The sequence below is a fragment of the Rhinolophus hipposideros genome (assembly GCF_964194185.1).
Source record: "Rhinolophus hipposideros genome assembly, chromosome: 9".
NCBI classification, from domain to species: Eukaryota; Metazoa; Chordata; class Mammalia; order Chiroptera; family Rhinolophidae; genus Rhinolophus; species Rhinolophus hipposideros.
The window spans coordinates 24128110-24148417 of NC_138055.1; the positions used below are offsets into that span (position 1 = coordinate 24128110).

The 20308-nt window shown below is 53.9% G+C and overlaps 2 protein-coding genes across 6 annotated transcripts; both read left to right on the top strand.

Moving 5' to 3' along the window:
- The first annotated feature begins 361 nt into the window (after positions 1-361).
- Positions 362-2154, top strand: LOC308502434 (protein C10). Of its 2 annotated transcripts, none has more exons than XM_081060261.1 (3): positions 362-728; positions 861-1181; positions 1931-2154. In XM_081060261.1, exons 1-3 carry the CDS (start codon positions 677-679, stop codon positions 2080-2082), a joined length of 525 nt encoding a protein of 174 aa, XP_080916387.1. In that variant the 5' UTR covers positions 362-676; the 3' UTR covers positions 2083-2154. The 2 variants fall into 2 exon arrangements, with proteins under 2 accessions (XP_080916387.1, XP_080916388.1); XM_081060262.1 differs by having other exon boundaries at positions 1005-1181.
- A 373-nt stretch (positions 2155-2527) lies between these two features.
- On the top strand, positions 2528-17245 carry PTPN6 (protein tyrosine phosphatase non-receptor type 6). Of its 4 annotated transcripts, none has more exons than XM_081059026.1 (16): positions 2528-2859; positions 7555-7677; positions 7891-8085; positions 10613-10802; positions 10963-11079; positions 11164-11277; positions 11429-11525; positions 11912-11991; positions 12162-12311; positions 13390-13521; positions 13641-13795; positions 15783-15850; positions 15950-16101; positions 16198-16289; positions 16689-16833; positions 17055-17244. In XM_081059026.1, the coding sequence occupies exons 1-15, from the start codon at positions 2846-2848 to the stop codon at positions 16804-16806; spliced, it is 1797 nt and encodes a 598-aa protein (XP_080915152.1). In that variant the 5' UTR covers positions 2528-2845; the 3' UTR covers positions 16807-16833; positions 17055-17244. The 4 variants fall into 4 exon arrangements, with proteins under 4 accessions (XP_080915152.1, XP_080915150.1, XP_080915151.1 ...); XM_081059024.1 differs by having other exon boundaries at positions 2644-2859; positions 16689-16802; positions 17055-17245; XM_081059025.1 differs by lacking the exon at positions 2528-2859 and adding an exon at positions 7291-7467 and having other exon boundaries at positions 16689-16802; positions 17055-17245.
- The last annotated feature ends 3063 nt before the right edge of the window (positions 17246-20308 follow it).

The following is a 20308-nucleotide window of genomic DNA, read 5'->3' on the forward strand; positions in this document are numbered from 1 at the left end:
ACGCTGCAGCACACACCATTATACAAAGCCCTTTTGGGAAAGCGAAGAGTGCCTTCAGCTCCAGGCTTTTGCTGTGAATCACTGTCTCCGTTCTTTAAAACAACGGTGTGACTGGCTTCTTTCAGCCAATGAGCATCGGTCTCATTTGCATAGACTCGTATCAAACGTTGACAAACTAGAAATGAACGATATGAGTTCCTTAGAAAACTTTCTTCTTGTGAAAGTTAGAGTGTGCCTCGTTGTTACATCTATAGGAATTAGAAACAAAACAACAACAACAACAAAAAAGAAAACACTGAGCTCACCCTCACTAATAGTGGAGTTCATGGCTATTCCATATTCTCTCCAGGTTACTTTCTGCAGTGCTTACAGCTCTTTTTGAATTTGTCTAGTAGGTCTTCCGGTATCTACCGGAAGGCCCCCCCTTTCACCAGTCTGTTTTTAACAATAGAGTATAAATGACGTGCAGGCGTTTTCATTTTTATTTACTTGAGTGGTATAGACATTGAGCGTCGTAGAATTCTGAGATCTTGCAGTGCTAGGTTTAAGGTTGCGTCGAAAAGCTTCCGGTTACGGCTGTTGTTTTGCCCCCATCGGCTTAGAGAGCTGTTTTTTCAGAGGTTCCCCTTGTTGAGTGTGTTCTTGGTTTTGCTGCACGTGCAACTTTTGTTGCCTTATGGCGTCCTCCTCGGCCCAACCTGCGGCCCTGAGCGCCGAACAAGCCAAGGGTGAGAAGCTTCCCAGTTACTGGGTGGGCTGCCTGCTGGAGGAGGGTGTGGGCGGAAGATACCGAGCGCGAGATACGCTGGCATCGCCGGGAAACGGGGCGCGGGGGCAACCATCTTTCTCTCTCTCCTAAGAGAGCAAGGTATTCGGGCCGTGTTTATCGGATTACTACGACTTCAGTCCACTAATTCCCTGCCCTCTTCTCCGCACTGGGACCGCCGGCCATGCTCTGATGCCTCACCCGGGACGTCTCACCCTGGGTTGCATCTGCCGCACAGTGGTCCTGGCCGAGGTGATCCAGGCGTTCTCAGCTCCGGAGAACGCCGTGCGCATGGACGAGGCTCGGGACAACGCGTGCAACGACATGGGCAAGATGCTGCAGTTCGTGCTGCCCGTGGCCACGCAGATTCAGCAGGAGGTTATAAAAGCCTATGGCTTCAGCTGCGACGGGGAAGGTGGGTCGGACAGGGTCGAGGAGAGAGGGTGCTGAATCCTTTGGGTCCCTGAGCCGTCGTCCCCCTTCTCACCACACGGCGGCAGCCACAACAATCTAACAGTATTGGCACTTAGAGCCCAGGGTCTACTTTAAACTTGCGCCAGGTGAAATCCTAAGTGCATTTTGTACTTAGCATTAATTATACTATTGTTTCATTTTATGATGAGGAAATTAAGTCCCCGAGGTCACAGCACAGCTGGACCTGAACCCTGTTCTGATAGCTGTTAGCGAGACGTCTGCAATGCATGGCAGTACGCTTCTGCAGCCCCTCTAAGGTGTTTCAGCTAACCTCTGTTTGAGGGCTGGCATTTAGTTTCCTTGATGAGATCATGGTATCCCCAAGGGTGTTTACTGATTCAGGTCAGTTGGCCCATGGCCCTCCTGTGTCCTGGTTATAGATGTGGGATCTCATGGGTGCTCATACTTTGGGTTTCTGTGACTAAATTGGTAAAATGGTTCACCTGATAGTGAGAAGCACACAGCTTTAGGATATTTCCATTTACTGCATCCCAGTTAGTTGTGCCCAGTGTAGACTAGGAAGTGGTTGATCCGAACCCCACAGGGCAGAAGCCTGCATGTCTTGTTTTGCAGAAAACTACCTGGCCAGAAGGGGAGCAGCCAGTGACTCATGTGCAAGCTGTCCCCTTCTGCTGTCTTGGGCACCCCAGTCCCCTAGGGGTGTTGGTTGACCTCCACTCCCCCTTACAGGTGTCCTTAAGTTTGCCCGCTTGGTCAAGTCTTACGAAGCCCAGGATCCCGAGATTGCCAGCCTGTCGGGCAAGCTGAAGGCGCTGTTCCTGCCTCCCATGACACTGCCACCCCATGGGCCTGCTTCAGGTGGCAGTGTGGCCGCCTCCTGAGGGTTGGCCTCCCCGTGTCACTGCCCAGGAAAGGAAGACCTTGGTGTCCCAGAGGATAATAAACATGTCTATGATTTAGTCTCAGCGTCAGTCTTTTGTGATTCTCACAACCCCACCACCTGACCCCAGTTTCCCTCTGCCATTCCAGCTGCATATCTCCTGGTCCAGATCCTTCCTGTGATCCTGCTGGGCCCAGCCCTCCTCTAAGGCAGGATGGGAGGGTGGGCAGCCCTTCAACACCCTAGGTGGGTGATCCTGTACAGATGGCATCTTTACCGAGGAGTGGGGCTTCCTGGGCTTTTCCTGAGGCCCCTGGGTGGCTGTGGACTAAGAGGCTTCCCCATTGGTTGGTGTTCACTTGGCCAGGGTTACTTCCTGGTCTTTGCCTCACCCGCCCTCCTGCACCCTGCCAGCCTGAGCTCCAGGTGGAGCTCCAGGTGGCTCCTCCCCTTTCAAGGGAAGGAGGCCCTGGACGGACAGGCGGGCCCTGCACTCCCTCCCAATGGAGGAGTAGGGCTGGAGAGAGAAGCAGGCGGCTGTGGGCGGTCTGAGGCCAGCCCCGCCCCACCTGTCCTTTTTCCTGGGATCCTTAATCCAGAGGCTTGTCCCTGCTGTTCCATTGACCTGGCAGGCAACACTGGAAAAAGTGGCTGAGTTCCGAGCATTCTTCCTCACCTGGTTTGGGCCACTGCACAGCTGTGCTTCTGGCTCAGCCCCGCCTCTTGTGGCCCTCCGCCTGTGACTCCCCCATCTCTCTGGGGAGATGCTGTCCCGTGGGTAAGTCCCCTGCTCCACCTGGGTGCTATAGTCTCTTGTTAGTTTGGGAGGGAGGGGCATGTCTCATGCTCACTCCTGACAGGTGTGTGACCATGACTGCAATCTGTCGCTGGCCCCAGCTCTGGGTTTGCTTCCTGTCCCTACCCTTAAATTTTGAGGAACTCCAGTCTCATGCATGCTCCTTGTAGGGGGCTCCCTCCTTCTCTAGCATTTTCCCTTTGACAGATGTGTATTTATTCTCACCATTGCATTTCTCCACCCTCTGGTTCTGCTGTCTGCTTAGAACCTGCCCCCCTGGGTAGCCCATATCACCTGAAACATAATGTGTCTGAAAGACAAACCTGAGAAAGCTTGCCTTCATTCCACTTTCTTTCAGTTCTCCTTCACTCCCCCCGACCCCGCATCATTCATACAACAGATAAATGGTGAGCATCTATTATGTGCCAGGTACTTTTAAAGATGCCGGCAATACTATATTGGACAGGGAGGACATGGTCCCTTCTCTCATGGAGCATTATTTCAGTGGGAGGTGACAGACTATACAAAGAGCCCAATAAATAGGATAATTTCAGATTCTCAGAAGTGTTAATGCAGAAAATGAAACAGCTTCATGTGCTAGCAAGTGACTAGGGGTGCCAATGGCATCACTAGCATGGAGGGCTTTCCTGAGGAGTGGACGAGTGAGCTGAGGCCTGGATGGTGAAGAAGAGCCAGCCTAGTGCTCCTAGGCAGAGGCAATGGTGAGTGCAGAGGCCCTGCTGTGGGAACAACCACCCAAGGACTGTGCCTGAAGCAGGGTGTACTGGTGGAGAGACAGGGCCAGGCAGGACTTGGACTTTGGATCTTATAATAAAGACCTGCTTGGAGTGTTGGTGACTTGGTTGGTTGATGGCCCGTCAGTCCTGCAGGTTCTTCCTTCTCATATCTTCCCTTCTTTTCCATTTGCACTGCCTCCCCAGTGCACGTTTTCACTGTCAGCCCCGCTGACAGGGTTCTTATCCAGGGTACTTATCTTATGGTCCCTGGTCCCTTACATACTCCTGCCATGATCGTTTTCCTACCAGGTGGTTAGCAAGGCCTCTTCTGGTGCAGAATCCTTCCTTGGTTCCCAATCCTGGACTTGTAAGATCCTCTGCAACAGGTCGCAGTATCTCAAAGCAGCTTTGCTGCAGCCACACAGCTCTGCTCACACCCAGCACTGCTCAAGCAGATCCTGCTATCTCAGTGCTGCCTCGCGGAAGCACCAGCCCTCTGGCTTTCACCCTGCAGGCCATGCCAGTGCCTGCCCACTCCCCTCACTGAAGCCTGCTCCAGCAGTGGGGTTGGTGTACGGGAAGGGGCAACAAGCTCTGGCATCAGACAACCTTGGTTTGTCCACCTTCCCAGTCACTAGCTTGTGACCTTGGGCAAGTTATTTAACTTCTCTGAGCCTTAGCTTTTGTGTGTAAACTTGGGCTAATAAGACCTACTAAATAGGATTGGCATGTGGATTAAATTTGTAATGTAAAACCTGTTGGCACTAAAACCCTACTACATACCAGCTTTTTGTATCAGTATTTGGGAAACATTGTTAAGCTTATTTATCAGGTACAGATGTTGAGGCTCGGGGAAGCTCAATAACTTTCTAGAGATTATTTTGCTTGGTTTGCTCTTCTAGACTCCCTGTCTTTCTGTTGATCTCCATCTCTACCTTTATCTCCCGGCTTCCCAAGTGAATAATTTTCTCTTCTGAATTATTAGGCACTTACTTGTGCAACTCTCAGCCTCCTTGAGCCTGTTTTCCTCCCTTTAAAAAAATGGAGAAAATTACTCCTACATCACAGGGATGTCTGAGGCCCTGATGGGATTGTGTGTGTACAAGTGCTTGGCGAACGCTAGAGCACTTGTGCCAAGGTAAGGGAGGTGATTCTTATTTATTTTCCTGTTAAAGGACAGCAGAGATTGTACATCTTATCATAGTGTCTGTCTGTCTTCTGGCTTGTCAACCTTCAGAGAAATTCCTGCCTCTTCCATGGGTCAGGATGTCTGGGTACCTAGCTAGTTTCTTCCCACCAAGTGGGTTTAAGCCCTGGGAAGAGAATGGCCTGGGGCTGTGGTGCAGTGGGTGTTCAGCGTCAAGCATTGACCTGCAACTTCATATGTGATCAGGATGGTGTGTCCATGTGGCTATTTGCCCTGGACCAGGTATGTGTGTAGATGGACATGGGTGATGAGGTGCACGTAATGGGACTGTGTGTGCGTAGGCGGATGCGTGTGTGTGTGTGTGTGTGTGTGTGTGTGTGCAAGTGCATCTATATATGAGAGGCCAGGGGTTTATGTGTAAGACCAGGAGCTGGGTTTCTGACCATGTATGTGCATTGATGAACTTGTTTATTAGGCATGTGCTTTGTGCAAGACACTGTGCTAAGCTTTGAACATTCAGAGGCCAACAAGGCCAGCAGTGGACGTCCTGTGGCGAGGCGGACTCTGCAGCTGCTCTTCCTGCTCCTTGTGATGGGAAGGCATTCGTGGTCTTTCAGTGTGACTGTCCAAGACTGAAGAGGTAGTCAGTGTTAGACCACGCGATAAATGGACCAGGCACGCCCCCCAGGGTACCAGAAAGGGGGGAAAAGAAGCCCTTTTTTGGTGGGGAGATAATTGATGTTTGATGTTTCAAAAAATGATACAGTAGTCATCAGAGGAAAACTAGACTTTTGTTGGGCTTTAACACTTTGTTATTTATTTTTCCTTATTTTTTTTTAGTGAGGTATGGTACACATAATGTACACGAATATTAAGCATACAGCCTGATGAACCTCGCATTCATACACACCCATGTAAACACCACCCCGATCTAGACGTAGAGCGCTCTAGCACCTCAGCACTTTCCTAGAAATTGCCATCTCCCAGTCTGTTTCTTTCTTTCTGTAAAGGTAATACAAGCCCATGCTACAACTATCAAAAAGGTACAAGGGAAAAGTCAGCGTCCTTCCCAGCCCTCTCCTCCAGCCACCCAGCCTCCATTCCTAGGAAAAGTCACCAATCTGACTCTTGTGGGGCTTCTTTCCTCTTGTTTTGGGTGGGCGGTGTTTGTATTTGGAATTACACACAGACAGCATTATAAGCTTTTAGTACCCTGTTTCCCCGAAAATAAGACCTAGCCAGACAATCAGCTCTAATGTGTCTTTTGGAGCAAAAATTGATACAAGACCCGGTATTATATTATATAAGACCCGGTCTTATATTATAGTAAAATAAGACCGGGTCTTATATTAATTTTTGCTCCAAAAAATTATAGTAAAATAAGACCTGGTCTTATATTAATTTTTGCTCCAAAAGACACATTAGGGCTGATTGTCCGGCTGTCTTGTTTTCGGAGAAACACGGTGTTCAGGGCCTATCAAGATCAACCAGCCCTGAGAATATCAGCCATGGCAGGGACCCCAGCCCCTAGGAGACAGGCCTGGGGTTGGTTGGAGTCCTGAGCTTGGGCCAATTCAGACCAAACCCACTCGGCAAGAAGCTATGACTCAGGCATGGGGTGGATGGACTCAAGGAAACTGGTGACTCTGCTTACCTGCTTCCCTTCCCCCATTCTGTTCCCGGGCTCCAACTACATGGTTAGGGCAGAGTGGAGGCAAAGGCCTGGCGACAAGAAGTAGAAAAGGTACAAGTTTGATAGGGCTGCACAGGGGTCATTTTGTCCATCTGTCTGCCCCAATGGCACCTCTTCAGATACGTCTGTCAGGAAGGCAAGGGCACCCCTCCCTTTGTAAGCATCTGCAGGGCTTGGCTATTAGGGACTCCCCCTACCCCTGCAGCCCCAATGATAGAGGAGGCTCACCCTAGCCCCACACCACTGTTTTTTGAAGCCCTGGGACAGGCATATGATAGCTAAAACCACAAGCTTTAGAACCAGACCGTCTGGGTTTCATTGTGGCACTGCCACTTTACTGACTGGATGACCTTGGGCAAGTTCCCTGCACTCCCTGAGCCTCAGCTTCCTTGTCTGTAAAATGGGGATATAGTCCCTGCTTCAGAGGGCTATTGTGAGGAGTAAATCAGATAAGACTTGTAAAGGCTGTTATAACATAGTGCATGGCATATAGTAAGACTCCATTAAATAATAGTTGTCACCATGACTATTATTAATTAATAGCTTGCACCAGGGAAGGTTGTGTGGAAACAGCTGGTGGAAGAGGAAGAGATGGGTTCACATGTATGAAGCATGATCTTTGCCTGGATGGTGCAAGGCACACGTGTCCTTATTTGTGGAGTGCCATGCTCCTCCAACGCCTTTGATGGCAAACATGTGGGAAGTGGGCCCGACGTCCCCACCCCCACTGCCACCCTGCTCTGCTTCTCTTCCCTCTGCTCTAAAATGAGAAGTACAGTGAGTTCCCCCAAGGGGTCGGCCGCGCCCCTTCCTGTCCCCGCCCTGCCGGCTACCCTAGGCCAGTGGAGTGGCAGCCCCAGAACTAGGACTGCAGGGGTGGTGAGGTGGCCTGGGCACTGAGGGCCGAGTTTGAGGCTTAGCCCCAGCATTCTCTGCCTGCCTGGACTCCCCGGCACCACCACCACCTCGTTCCCTGCACCCGCTTCCTCTTGGGGAGCCCCCAGGATGGTGAGGTAAGGGCCTGGGACCCATGGTAATCAGGAGGCAAGGGGCCCTGGAGCCCATGAGACCTCTCCTCACCACCCTCCTGGGCCTCCCAGGTGGTTTCACCGAGACCTCAGTGGGCTGGATGCAGAGACGCTGCTCAAGGGCCGAGGTGTCCACGGGAGTTTCCTGGCTCGGCCTAGTCGCAAGAACCAGGGCGACTTCTCCCTCTCAGTCAGGTAGGTGGCCTTCAAATGCAGTCAGGGCCAGTATTTTGGCAACTCATTCCCGGTTCCCTCATGGCAGTGCCAACTCCCCAGCCCCCAACCCCAGCATGTCCCCTCTCCCTGTCTGTGTCTACCCTATCTATGTGTGCCCCATATTCAAGACCGCAGCCCATCCCCTACCCATCCCCACCTCTACTCCTGCACCCTGGTCTCATCACCTTGCAGGGTGGGGGATCAGGTGACCCATATTCGGATCCAGAACTCAGGGGATTTCTACGACCTGTATGGAGGGGAGAAGTTTGCGACGCTGACGGAGCTGGTGGAGTACTACACACAGCAGCAGGGTGTCCTGCAGGACCGCGATGGCACCATCATTCACCTCAAGTACCCACTTAACTGCTCTGACCCTACCAGTGAGAGGTGAGAGCCTTCACTCCCACCCTAACTGGCAGTGCCTTCCCCATCCTGGCTCCTTCTCAGGGCTCTGTGGGCCTCTTTCCTCCATGGCTGTGTCTCATGGGACTCACCTCACACCCCTTTCCATTAATGCCCGAGGAAGCAAGAGAAGGTCAGCTCACCCTTCTTCAGGGTCCCTGTCAGCTGGCAACCCAAGCCCTATTGGTGACAGACTGCTCCTTGTGGCTGTGTTTATTGGCAGGCCAGCTCTGTTGTTAGAAAGCTTTCCTTCCTCCTATGGAACTGAATCTGCCTTCCTATAACTATTCCCTCCCCCAGGCCAGGTTAACCCAGTGAGAGATAGGTGCTTAGGAGGAGCACAGGGACTAAATCTATGAGGACACTTAATGCCTTACCTTGGAACCCAGTAGGGATGGGTCTTCCCGTTGGGGTTTGCTAAGGGCATCACTGTGTGATGTGGTCACATGTGTAAGGGCCTAGTACCAGGGCACAGGATAATACTCAAGGCATTTCCCTCACATCCTTTTAGCTCCAAAGGTGTGGCTCCAGAGCTGGGCTGGCCACGCCGCAGGTGGTCTCTGTAAAGCCCGGGTGGGAGGTGGGAACACCTGAACACTCAGCGTTACAGGTGGCTAATTGTAGTAGCTACATCTCGATGATAGCTTCTATTAAGGTGAAGGGCCGCGGAAAAACTCTAGGTTTTATTTTTTTTCCTCCACACTCTTGGGGCCAAGTCAACTTGCCCTTGTCCAGTATTTGTGTATTGCTTATTGAAATGATTCTGAACCTTAACTCTCTGTCAGTGTTCAGTCTTTCTAAAATGCATGCCTCCCAACTTGCATCAATATTTTAAAGTCACTGGTTAAAACTTAGAACTGGATGAGGTGAGGTGAAGGCCCCATGGCCCCCACCACTGGAGACCTCTCTCCAGTCAACATGAAGCCATTGATTTACTTCCTTTGAAGCTGTATCTTCTAGGAGTGAAGCCCCAGCATTGATGACCTTGCTCATGGTTGCCCTCCTTACTAGTTTCTCACCCTATTCCTACTCCCTACCTGTAACACGCATGGCGGTTTTGCTCCCAGACCCTCTTGAACTCCTCGTGTCCTCTCGCCCCTCTTGCCCACAGCCAGACTCTGACCTGCGGGAGAATGGATTGCCCAGACCGTAGAGAAGCAATACGTTGTAGAGGGAACTGGGAGAGGGCAGGAGGAGCTAAGCAGACCCCCCTGGTGAGGAGGCTGGCCTGGGTTCATATTGCTTGGAAGAAGCAGGAGAAGGGCAGAACTGGGACTAAGGGCAGCATTCATAGAGGGATCGAGACCAGGGAAGCTGACCCTAAGAAGCCCTTTTGATTATCGGCATCTGGACGCCTGGGCTCAGCCCTGACCTTGGGAGTGTGTGTGGGAGGCTCTCTCTCCAAACCTCCGTGTGTCCCAGCCTCGTGTGCAGGCCCTCCTCCTCCACAGGAATTTGCATTTGTCCCCTCCTTGGCTAGCTCTGTGCCTGTGGTCAGCCTGACATTTGCATGGAAACTTCCTCATCCTGGGGCCTGGGGGAAGAGGGTTAGCCCCTTCCTCATTGCCTGGGCACCCCGGCCTGTCCCTGAGTGGTGGGATGGGGTGGCCCAGGGGGCTCCTGGACAGGCCAGGAGGCTCTGGAAGTCTCTGAGCTACAGTCTCTTCTGGGCTGGAGTGAGATGGGGCAGACAGAGGGGCCCCCTCCCTCTTTCCCCCATCCCTGCGGTTGGAAAATGCCCCCCCTCCAGAGGTCCCTGGGCTGAGGAAACCTCACAACCTCACTTCTCACTCTCTCCCCAGAAGGAGTTTTGTGTTTTTTCCATCACGTGGTTTCCTGTGGGGCTGGGCATTGTGGGGCTACAGTTTCCTCCTGGGAAGGGGGTGTGCTTCGGGGAAAGGTCCTAGTTCTGCTTTCTACTCCTTTGAGTCGCTTTGAGCCTCTCTGAACCCCAGACTCCCCTTTAGTGACATCATCCTGGGTACCCCCAGAACCCCCTAAACCACTCTCCTCAGCAGGGTATCTTTCTTCTCCGCCTCCCTGGGGGAGTTCTCCCTGTCATGCCTCCCTGGTGACTTCCGTCTCTCCCATCTCCATCGCTCTCTGTGGTTTGGCCTTTGTCTGCATTTCTCTTGGTCTCTGTCCTCTTTCCCTAGTTAAGCCCTGTCTTTCATGGAGACCCTTCCTGGTTTCTCCTCTCCAAATATTCTGGCCATGGCCTGCCTTTCTGCCTTTGTCTTAAACTCCCGGAAGTGGACTTGGTTAGAATTCCTGAGGCTTGCTTCTTATCAGCTAGGGCCTTGGGCCAGTGTGCAATCACCATCCTCAGTTTCCTCATCTGTAAAATGAGGATGGTACTTGCCTCTTTGTGTTTTTGTGACTAATGGACCTAAATATGGTGGTGGGTTTGGAAGCATCTAGCACAGTGTCTGGCACATTGCAAGTATTGTTTCCTTGCTCAGTGCTTGCCCCTTGGCCCAGGACTCACCTTCCCTGCTGCTGCCTTTTCTAGGTGGTACCATGGCCACATGTCTGGGGGGCAGGCGGAGACACTGCTACAGGCCAAGGGTGAGCCCTGGACATTTCTTGTACGTGAGAGTCTCAGCCAGCCGGGAGATTTTGTGCTGTCGGTGCTCAGTGACCAGCCCAAGGCTGGCCCAGGCTCCCCCCTCAGAGTCACCCACATCAAGGTCATGTGTGAGGTAAGGCAGCTGGCAGTAGGGAAGGCATCCTCCTGGGGTACCTGTCTGTGCCCGCAGCGTGGGTGCTGGGGAAGGTCAGCCAGTCTTTGGTCCAAGGCTGGGGGGGTCAAGGGAGGGAGGAGGCAAACTCTGCAGGGTTGCCTGACTTGGTACCCCTCAGGGTGGACATTACACGGTGGGTGGCTCGGAGACCTTTGACAGCCTCACAGACCTGGTGGAGCATTTCAAGAAGACGGGGATTGAGGAGGCCTCAGGCGCCTTTGTCTACCTGCGGCAGGTGAGGGGTGGGCCTGGCAGTCCCTCAGACACATGAACCTTTGAGATCTGGAAGTTGCTGACTTTTCTCCCTCACCCACCCAAGCCATACTACGCCACGCGGGTGAATGCGGCTGATATTGAAAACCGGGTCTTGGAACTGAACAAGAAGAAGGAGTCAGAGGACACAGCCAAGGCCGGCTTCTGGGAGGAGTTTGAGGTGCGTTATGGGGACCCAGCAAGGTAACTGGCGTGGGCTCCCAGGCAGACCCATTCCCTCTCTCCCAATCCCTGATACTGATCTGCCCCACATCAACGACCCCCATGAGTGCCCCTCTTGCGGGTGTCCATTGTCCCCTCTTGCCCCTCAGAATCTGCAGAAGCTGGAGGTAAAGAACCTGCACCAGCGGCTGGAAGGGCAGCGGCCAGAGAACAAGAGCAAGAACCGTTATAAGAACATTCTCCCATGTGAGCACCTCACCCCAGCAGCCTCCATCCCTCCCACTCCGAGGCAGCATCCATTCATCCTGGAGACTCCCCTTCCCTCAGCCAACCTCCCCCAACTCACAGTACCTCTACCCCCATCTCAGGGAGGGTCCACCTCCGTACCCACACAACAGAACCTCTTCTCCTCCTCTCAGCAGAGCCTCCCACACCCACCCTTACCACTCTCCTTCCTCTGAAACCTCCACCCCCACCAATGCTGATCCCCATCCCTGCCCATCCACAGTGCTCTGAGAACCTCACGGCTTCTCAGACAAGAATGGCCTGTGAGCTTAGGAAGGGTCTGATCCAGGGGCTGGTGAGTTCCTGCTGGCCCAGGCCCTTCTCACCTCCTCTCTGCTCACTCTCAGTCGACCACAGCCGAGTGATCCTGCAGGGACGTGACAGTAACATCCCTGGGTCTGACTATATCAACGCCAACTATGTCAAGGTGGGTGTTGCCCCTGGGAATTTCCCATCTCAGGGGGATACTGGGTCCAGAGAAGTGTGGGCAAAGCCAAAGCTGATCACTTGGGTGGGATGAGGCTGGTGGGGACAAAGGGCGTGTCCCCGGCCAAGGAACTCACAATCCTGGTGTGTGTCTCCTGTACTTCCATCCAGAACCAGCTGCTAGGCCCTGATGAGAACTCTAAGACCTATATTGCCAGCCAGGGCTGCCTGGATGCCACAGTCAATGACTTCTGGCAGATGACATGGCAGGAGAACACCCGCGTCATCGTCATGACCACCCGAGAGGTGGAGAAAGGCCGGGTAGGGCTGAGCCCCATGCTGCCCCCTGATCCCCCCACCCGCTCCCCAGTACTCATTGTCCACCATCATTAAACAAAAGAAACTTTGGACACCAGGACAGAAAAGCACCCAAACCTTGTTAGGAAACCGAGTCACAGAGATGAAATCTCGGGTACACCCTGACTCCCAGATCCCTGCTTCCAACCTTGGGTTCTCCTGACCACCTCCAGACCCAGCTTTTAAATGGGCCTTCTGCCTTAAAATGTCCTGAAGCAAACATTCCTCCTGCCCCTCCTCCACCTGTCCCCATCCAGGCAAGAGCCCCTCTTGTCCACTCTGCCTCATAAATCTCTCTGGAGTTGGCCCCTCACCCTCACCCCTGCACTGTAGTTCCCTATGTACTGGAGTCAAAGTGATTCTGTCCAAAGCATGCACTGCATCACGTTACTTTCTCACTGCAAACCCTTCAATGGCTCCCAGTTGCCTTTAGGAGAAAGTCAGAGGCTAAGACTTGGTACTCCAGGTCTGGTGGCTTCTCTACAACACTCACTGCCTCCAACAGGCCAGGCCTTTTCGGGTTTCTATGCCTTTGCACAAGCTCATTTTCTGCTAGGAAACGACTTCCTCTCTCTGCACTATCTCTGCCTGACAGACTCCTCATTTATGAAGACCCAGTTCAAACGCTCCCTCCTCTGTGAAGCCATCTCTGATTTCCTCCATAACCTAGAGGAAGAATTAGCCTCTCCCTCCACTGTGCTCCTGAGCAGCTCCATGTTTTTCCCGTTCACTTATCTCTCTGTGAGCTCCTAGAAACACAAGGGCGCAGATTGCATCTAGTTTGTGTTTGTTAATTCCAGCCTGGTTTGCACAGCTTCGGGGACAGTGTGTGTGTCAGACAGTGTGCACTGAGTGACTTGTGAGGTTAGGTGGCTGGCTGGCCAGGTCTCACCACTAGATCCTGAGACTCTGACTTGGCCACTTCATCCAACGGATGTTGACTGGGCCAGCACCAGCGACTGAGGACATAGAGCAGGGCCTACAGCGGCCTGCCCAGTGCCTGCCTCTGTGGCCCATTCTCTACCTCTACCCTGCCTTTCAGAACAAATGTGTCCCCTACTGGCCAGAGGTGGGCTCTCAGCGAGTGTATGGATCCTACACTGTAACCAACTGTGGGGAACACGACACAGCCGAGTACAAACTCCGCACCTTACAGGTCTCCCCGCTGGACAATGTGAGTGTCCCCACCTCTGCCCCCTCCTGGGCCCTCCTTGGACCTGTCCTCTTGTCTGGTTGTTGGGAATGGGGTGATGTGTGCGAGCAGCGGTCATTGACTCTACGTACTTGGCCCAGGCGAACCTGGTGCGTGAGATCTGGCACTACCAGTACCTGAGCTGGCCTGACCATGGGGTCCCCAGTGAGCCTGGGGGTGTCCTCAGCTTCCTAGACCAGATCAATCAGCGACAGGAAAGTCTGCCTCATGCAGGGCCCATCATTGTGCATTGCAGGTGAGAATAATGATAAAGACATTAACAGTAATCATGCATATAGTAGCTGGCAAGTAAATACTGCTAAGTACCATGCAATTGTATGCAATTTACATAATAACTCGTTTACTGCCTCCCCCTTCCCCCCAGCCTCCTCTGGGTTTCCTGATGGCTCCAGATCCATGGGTGGAACTTAGCTTGAACCAACCCCACTGTCTGATCCTGTGCCTGGGGGTGGCTTTCTCAGAGATCTCCCTGGATGTGTCATCTTGTCCAACCCTGCCAAATACAGATGAAGAAACAGGCCGAGCCACTTACCAGGTCACCACCTGGTCAGGGGAAAGCCTGGACTGGTGCTCACAATAGCCCTAGGTCCTGTCCTGGTCACCCCTGTTTTCTTGCACAGGCCCACTCAGCCTGTTAATTCTCAGCCCCAACACCCTCCATGTGGGTCTGTGTGGCTCCCTATCCCTTATCTTTTTCCATCTGTAGCCCTGGTTGGGGGGTGCTTCTTCATTGCTGCTCCCAGTCTCCCCTTCCTAGCCAGGGTCCCCCAGTTGGCCCCAGGGTGTGTAGGGATGGGTAATGTATTCAGCAGGGGCACATGCGTCACTAGCTCCAGTGGAGACCCTCATGTTCATGATCAGGGTACCCAATTCCTGCTAAGGCAGGGAGGTGGGGAATCAGCAGGGAAACAGCAGAGTCCTGCAGATGAGCTGACCCGGCTGGCTTGGCCTGAGTGGATGAGAGGCAGTGAGTACAGTGTCCAGGACAGAGGCTGCTGGTTTAAGTTCTAGCTCCTCCACTCACTGGCTGGGCGACCTTGTACAAATGACTTCACTTCTCTGACCCTCAGATCTGTAAAATCAGGATCTCACAGAGCTCTTGTGAGGATTAAATGAGACCATATCACTGTGTCCGGAATACAGTAAACCCTCAAGAAATGGGAGCTGGTAGGGAAGGGGGAAATAGAAACCTGCTGTGTGCTCTTCCCTTCCAGCTCCCTCCATGTGACCCAGACTGTGAGGGCCTTGACTTCCTTCTTCCCACCAGCAACTGCTTTTCCTGGGGCAGGGCTGGGTGGCTTGAATCTGGAGGTACCCCAATATGCTGCCTGAGGGGCTGTTTTGCTTCCAGGGGCAGGCAAGCCATCGCCAGAAACGACCCTCCTGCTGTCCCCCACCCCCACCCTCTCATCCACTTCTTGAAATCCCCATGGCCTTTATTTAGACGTTACAGGAAGGAAGTGGGTGAGGGGGGGTAGTATTTTTGACAATCTGGGTTTGAAATTAGTGCGACTCAGGGTACCAGCCTGAGAGGTCCAGCGAGAGGGCGGGACAGGGTCCATGTGGGTTCCTGAGGTTCCTGGGGTCTGTTCGCCCAAAGGTGGTGGCAGAGGGTGGGGGAAGAAGGGAGACTTCCTGCTGCATTGCTCCTCCGTGTCTCCTGACCCCAGTGTCCCCTGCACCCTACTGTCTCAGGGCTGTCCTTTCCCTGTCATCATAGTCTGAAGAAAAAGGGAAATGAAGCCCTGAAGAAAGAAGCTCCAAATATAACTTTTGATTGAATGGAGGTGGGGAAGGTCTTGCTCAGGCCAACAATGTGGGAGAGGGCTGGGGAGGCTGGCAAGACAGTGGTGGCTCTGAGGGTTCTGGATCCTTTGGGGTGGGCAGCAGCCACGGGCCAGAGATGAGGAGTCGAGACAGGAAGTGGAGGAGTGTTGTGCTGAAAGGAGAGCCATGGTGGTGTGGGGGAGAGCCAGTGCCATAGCGCTTGAGAGCCAGGCCCTTCCCCGCAAATCCCTTGGCTAACATGATGAATGCAGGTACAGAGTTGGGCAGATTTCTGCCCCTTGCCAGCCTGCTTGCCTGGTGACCTGGGCACATTTGCTCATCTCGGGGGAGCCTCAGTTTCTTTATGCCATGACCATGCTGGAGCTCGGTGCTGGGGACCTCCTTCCTGGGGAGGTGTAGACCTGGCCTCTGATGGCTCCCCTTTCTCTCCGCAGCGCGGGCATTGGCCGCACAGGCACCATCATTGTCATCGACATGCTCATGGAAAACATCTCAACCAAGGGTGAGGGTTCCCTGTGGGGGACATAGGAGGGAGGGTGTGAGCAGCCCCTTGGTGTCTACCTCTGCCTGGGCTGGAGGTCCAACTGCCATCCCTGCTCAGGGCTGGACTGTGACATTGACATCCAGAAGACGATCCAGATGGTACGCGCACAACGCTCAGGCATGGTGCAGACGGAGGCGCAGTACAAGTTCATCTACGTGGCCATCGCTCAGTTCATTGAAACCACCAAGAAGAAGCTGGAGGTCATGCAGGTGCGTGCTAAGCAGGGCTGCTGGGGCTATGGGAGGCAGTGGGCATCACCTGGTCCTGCTGGGTCTGCTGCCTTCCCAACATACCTCTACCCACAGTCCCACAAGGGCCAGGAGTCGGAGTACGGGAATATCACCTACCCCCCAGCCATGAAGAATGCCCATGCCCAGGCCTCCCGCACCTCCTCGAAGTGAGTGACCCCTCCCTGCCTGCCACCTCCCATCATCCACGCTTTTTCCTTCCCAGTCCGACCCTTCCTTTCCAGAGAGGACCAGTGTTGCCTTTGGGGTGGGGTGGGAGTGCTGAGTTCAAGTTCCAGCTCGGTTCTTACTATCTGTGTTCACAAGTATTTCCTGAGTGCGCTCCGTGTGGGGCCTGTGCTAGGAACTGGTAGTAGACTGACGTTTGAGATGGAGCCTCTGCTCCCAAGGAGCTTCTGGTCTAGTGTAAGGACAGTGACCAGGTCTCCTTGCTTTGCTGGCCTCAGTTTGCTCACCTGTGATGTGGGGTGGCCCGGAAGGGGCTGCTGGTTAACTCTGCACTGTCTCCTGACCTGTGTCAACTGCCCACACATGCCCCCCCGCTGCAGACACAAGGAGGACGTGTACGAGAACCTGCAGAGTAAGAACAGGAGGGAGGAGAAGGTGAAGAAGCAGCGATCAGCGGACAAGGACAACAAGAGCAAGGGCTCCCTCAAAAAGAAGTGAGCTGGGCACCGTCTGGAGGTGGCCATGGTACGGTCCCTCTGCTCAGGGCTCTTCCCTGCCCTGTCCCTACTGTCCCCTGTCCCCTCTGCTCAGGGCTGTCCCCAGTACCCCCTGGCTCCAGTGCTTCTTCTGATGGATGGGTGGCTGCAGCTTCACCCTGCCCTTCCCAGCTGCCCCAGACTTGCTCTTATCCTGCACTCCTCATGTTCCAGCCAACCCCTTATTCCCTTCCTCCCTTCTCTCTGCAGCCTCAGCGCTGATCTCTGTAGAGGTCTCCAGTGAATGCCAACAGCCTGAACCTAGGAAGCTGCCCGCCCAACTCTATTGTAATTTAAATGTGTGTCCCCACCTCCCTCACCCTACTGTATATAGCCCAGCAAGACTCCAGGAGGGGCCAGACCCTTCCATTCTTGTAAATAAAGCCCCTAGGATCACGGCGTGTGTGTGTGTGTGGGTCTCTAACTCTGTGTGGTCCCGGAGGGTGGGGCCAAAGGGGATGGAGGGCGCGGTGGGCAGGGAGTGGTATGTGGGGGCGCTCGAAAGCTCTGTCTTCACTGTCAGACAGACTGGTTCTGGGCTCTGCTTAACACGCCAGGTCTGTGATCGTGGGCCAGGTTCCTTGTCTCTTTCAAGTGGAGGATCATGCTAACAGGGTGGTTGTGAAGGTCATTGAGATAAGGGATGATGATGTCAAGGGCAACAATAATTGATTACATGCCATGTGTCAGGCACTGTTTACAACACTACACCTTTTTATTCAATCTCGGTGCCTGTATCATTCCCATTTTACAGTAGGGGAAACTGAGACACAGATAGATTGAATGATTTGCTGAAGATCACAGGACTATTGAACAGTGAAGCTAAGATTTTAACTCAGGCCCCAGAACCCTCACGCCTGGAAATGCAGCTGGGGTCACCTGAGGGGGACAGAACCACACATTGGTGGTGCTGACTTCTAGGTCTAAGAGCTAAGAAGATGTATAAAGGACCTTCCAGTGCTCCCTCCCCTCTCTGGGCTCCTGCTGCTCACAGGAGCACCCTGCTCTTCCCTTTGCTGAAGCTGTTTCTGCCCTTGTGTTTCTGGTCAATTTTATGTTTGTCCCCTCTTCCTTACCTGTGTCCAGAGTGGACAATCAGGGATCAGGGATTCTTTCTTCGTGTTAAGGCTTTATCTTAACTCCTGGGGAGTTAAGCCGATGAGAGTCCTGATGGGGACAGACTGGCTCCCCACTGCTGGGCAGGCTAAGAACACACTCACATTACAACATTGACTCCAGTCATACATTCAGCAGATACTTCTATAGTGAGTGTCCACTGTGTCACAGGTACTGGAGTTGTGCTGGGGGCGCGATGGTGAACAAGACAGTTCCTGTCCTTGTGGAACTTTAGGAGAGTAGTAGGGCAGACAGACGCAGAAACAGTCCACAAGCATAAAATAAGTACAAACAGGTATTAAGAAGAATGCAAACAAAGGGGCGGGGGGTGAGAAAGGGAGAAAGAGACAAAGGACAGAGAGAGAGAGAGAGAGAGAGAGAGAGAGAGAGAGAGAGAGAGAGAGAGAGAGAGAGAGAGAGATCAGATTGGGTAACACAATAGCTGCCCATAACAAAAGTGCCCTGGAAGGGGTGGGGCCATAATCTGTGTCTCAGGACCCCTTCCACCCCAGCTAGAGCTGCACAAAAGAAAGGCAGGCTCCACAGCCTCTAACTGCCCTTGGGCTAACTGCCTGTGGGCTGAACCCAGGGCAGCACCGGGCATTGGACCCAGGGTCCAGGAGCAACTGTGCTCAACTTTGGTCCCTCTGGAGAACAGAGCATAGCCCCTGGCTGCTCCTCCCTGCAGGACAACTGTGAGGGCTGAGGCTGTGAGGGCTGAAGGAGAACAGCTCAGTAGTTTAACTGTCTGGGTCCGTGCTGATGCTCCTGGCCAGCCTGGGCCTTTTGGCAGGGGTGGGTACCCCAACACTAGGGTACAGGACAGATAGGCACCATGCTGGGACCTGCCTGCCCTCCACAGGCAGGGATGCTCAAACACAGGTAGGTCACTTGGCCTGGGCACAACCTAACACTACCAAGCTAACTCTGTTGCTGCCTTCAGGGATCTATGGTCTTCCATCTCTGGCCATGGGTAGGGTCAGAGGCCTCAGAGGAAGAAAGTAGCTGGGTGCAGGAGTGGCTGTGGGGAGACACCAAGGAGGAAGGCAAATCAGCGTAAAGATAGCCCTTGGCTTTGTCCGTCTGGAGACCAGGTTCCCTAGTCTAGGCCTGGAGGATGGAGGTGGCCGATAGGACAGAAAACACCACCAGGAAGGGTGGAAGGCCTGATGGGGTGGCCAGGACTCAGAATAGGTGCCCGCGGCTGGTGCTGGGAGGCAAGGGGTTAAGGGAGTGGTGGGGGGTAGCCTATGGAAGGAGGACACACCTGTACGCAGGGGCGGCGGGCGGGGCCCAGGTGAGGAGCCTGCGCTGCCTGCCTGCGGAGAAGGAAGGAGGAAGAGTGGAGGCCAGGACAGGCCTCAGGCAGCAGGCTGTGGAATCCTGGCCTGACTCCCCTTCCTCTCCTCAGCACTTACTCTCTGGGGGGGCAGGCGGCCCGGTGACAGGTAAAGGCCACTCGGAGAGGGGTCTTGGGGCTCAGCTGGGGACTATAGAAGGGAGATGAGGACCGGTGAATTGGTATGTGGGGGCAGAGACAGGCTGTGTAGGTGGTGGGGGAAGGGGTTCAGAGACAGAGAACAGGTGGGCAGGGGGCTTCTGAAGCCCTGCCTGGGCCTCAGTAGTTCAGCAGCTCAGGGTGGGGCTGGTGGCGGGTTGCAGGCCTCACCCGGAAGTGTCCCCAGGGACGCGGGTTCTGGGGGGATGGGAGCCAGCGTTCTGCAGCCTCTCCACCGGGAGCCTGGGTTGAGGACTGCCTGACCCGGAGGTGGGCAGGCTGGGTGGGGGCCCCCGTCTTACCCAGCAGTGTTTGGGTGCTGGTTGGGAGTCTCTAATACTGCCGGGTAATGATGGAGGCCCCTGTCCGTGTCACCGACATCCTTTACCTCAAGCCCCCAACCCCCAGCCAACTGCAGCCCCCCACCCGAACCTCTCCACACAACCTGGAATCCCCTTCATCTTGTGTGGAGGGGGCTGCAAAAGAGGTGGCTCTTGGTTGGCAGGCTGCCCACTGAAGGGACACAATGGTTCCGGTCCCCTCCCCCAACCCAGAGTGATTTGTCATCTGGTGGATCCAGAACCCACAGCCGACCTTGAGCTTGGGATGTACTCTCAAAAGACTTCACCTGGCCCGCAGCCAGGGTCCCTGTAGCAACTGGTCAGCTCTAGCCCAGAGTTGCATGTCAGCCGGCTCTGGGTCCATCTTCCAGTACAGTGTTGGATGGTCTAATTGTGAAGCTCCTAACACTGTCTGGTAAAGATGGCCCCCGGGCCGGTTTCCTCGGCAGTGACCTTCAGGGAGCCCTGAAGACCATGGAGGCCTCCTGACCAACAATCTCTGACCTTTA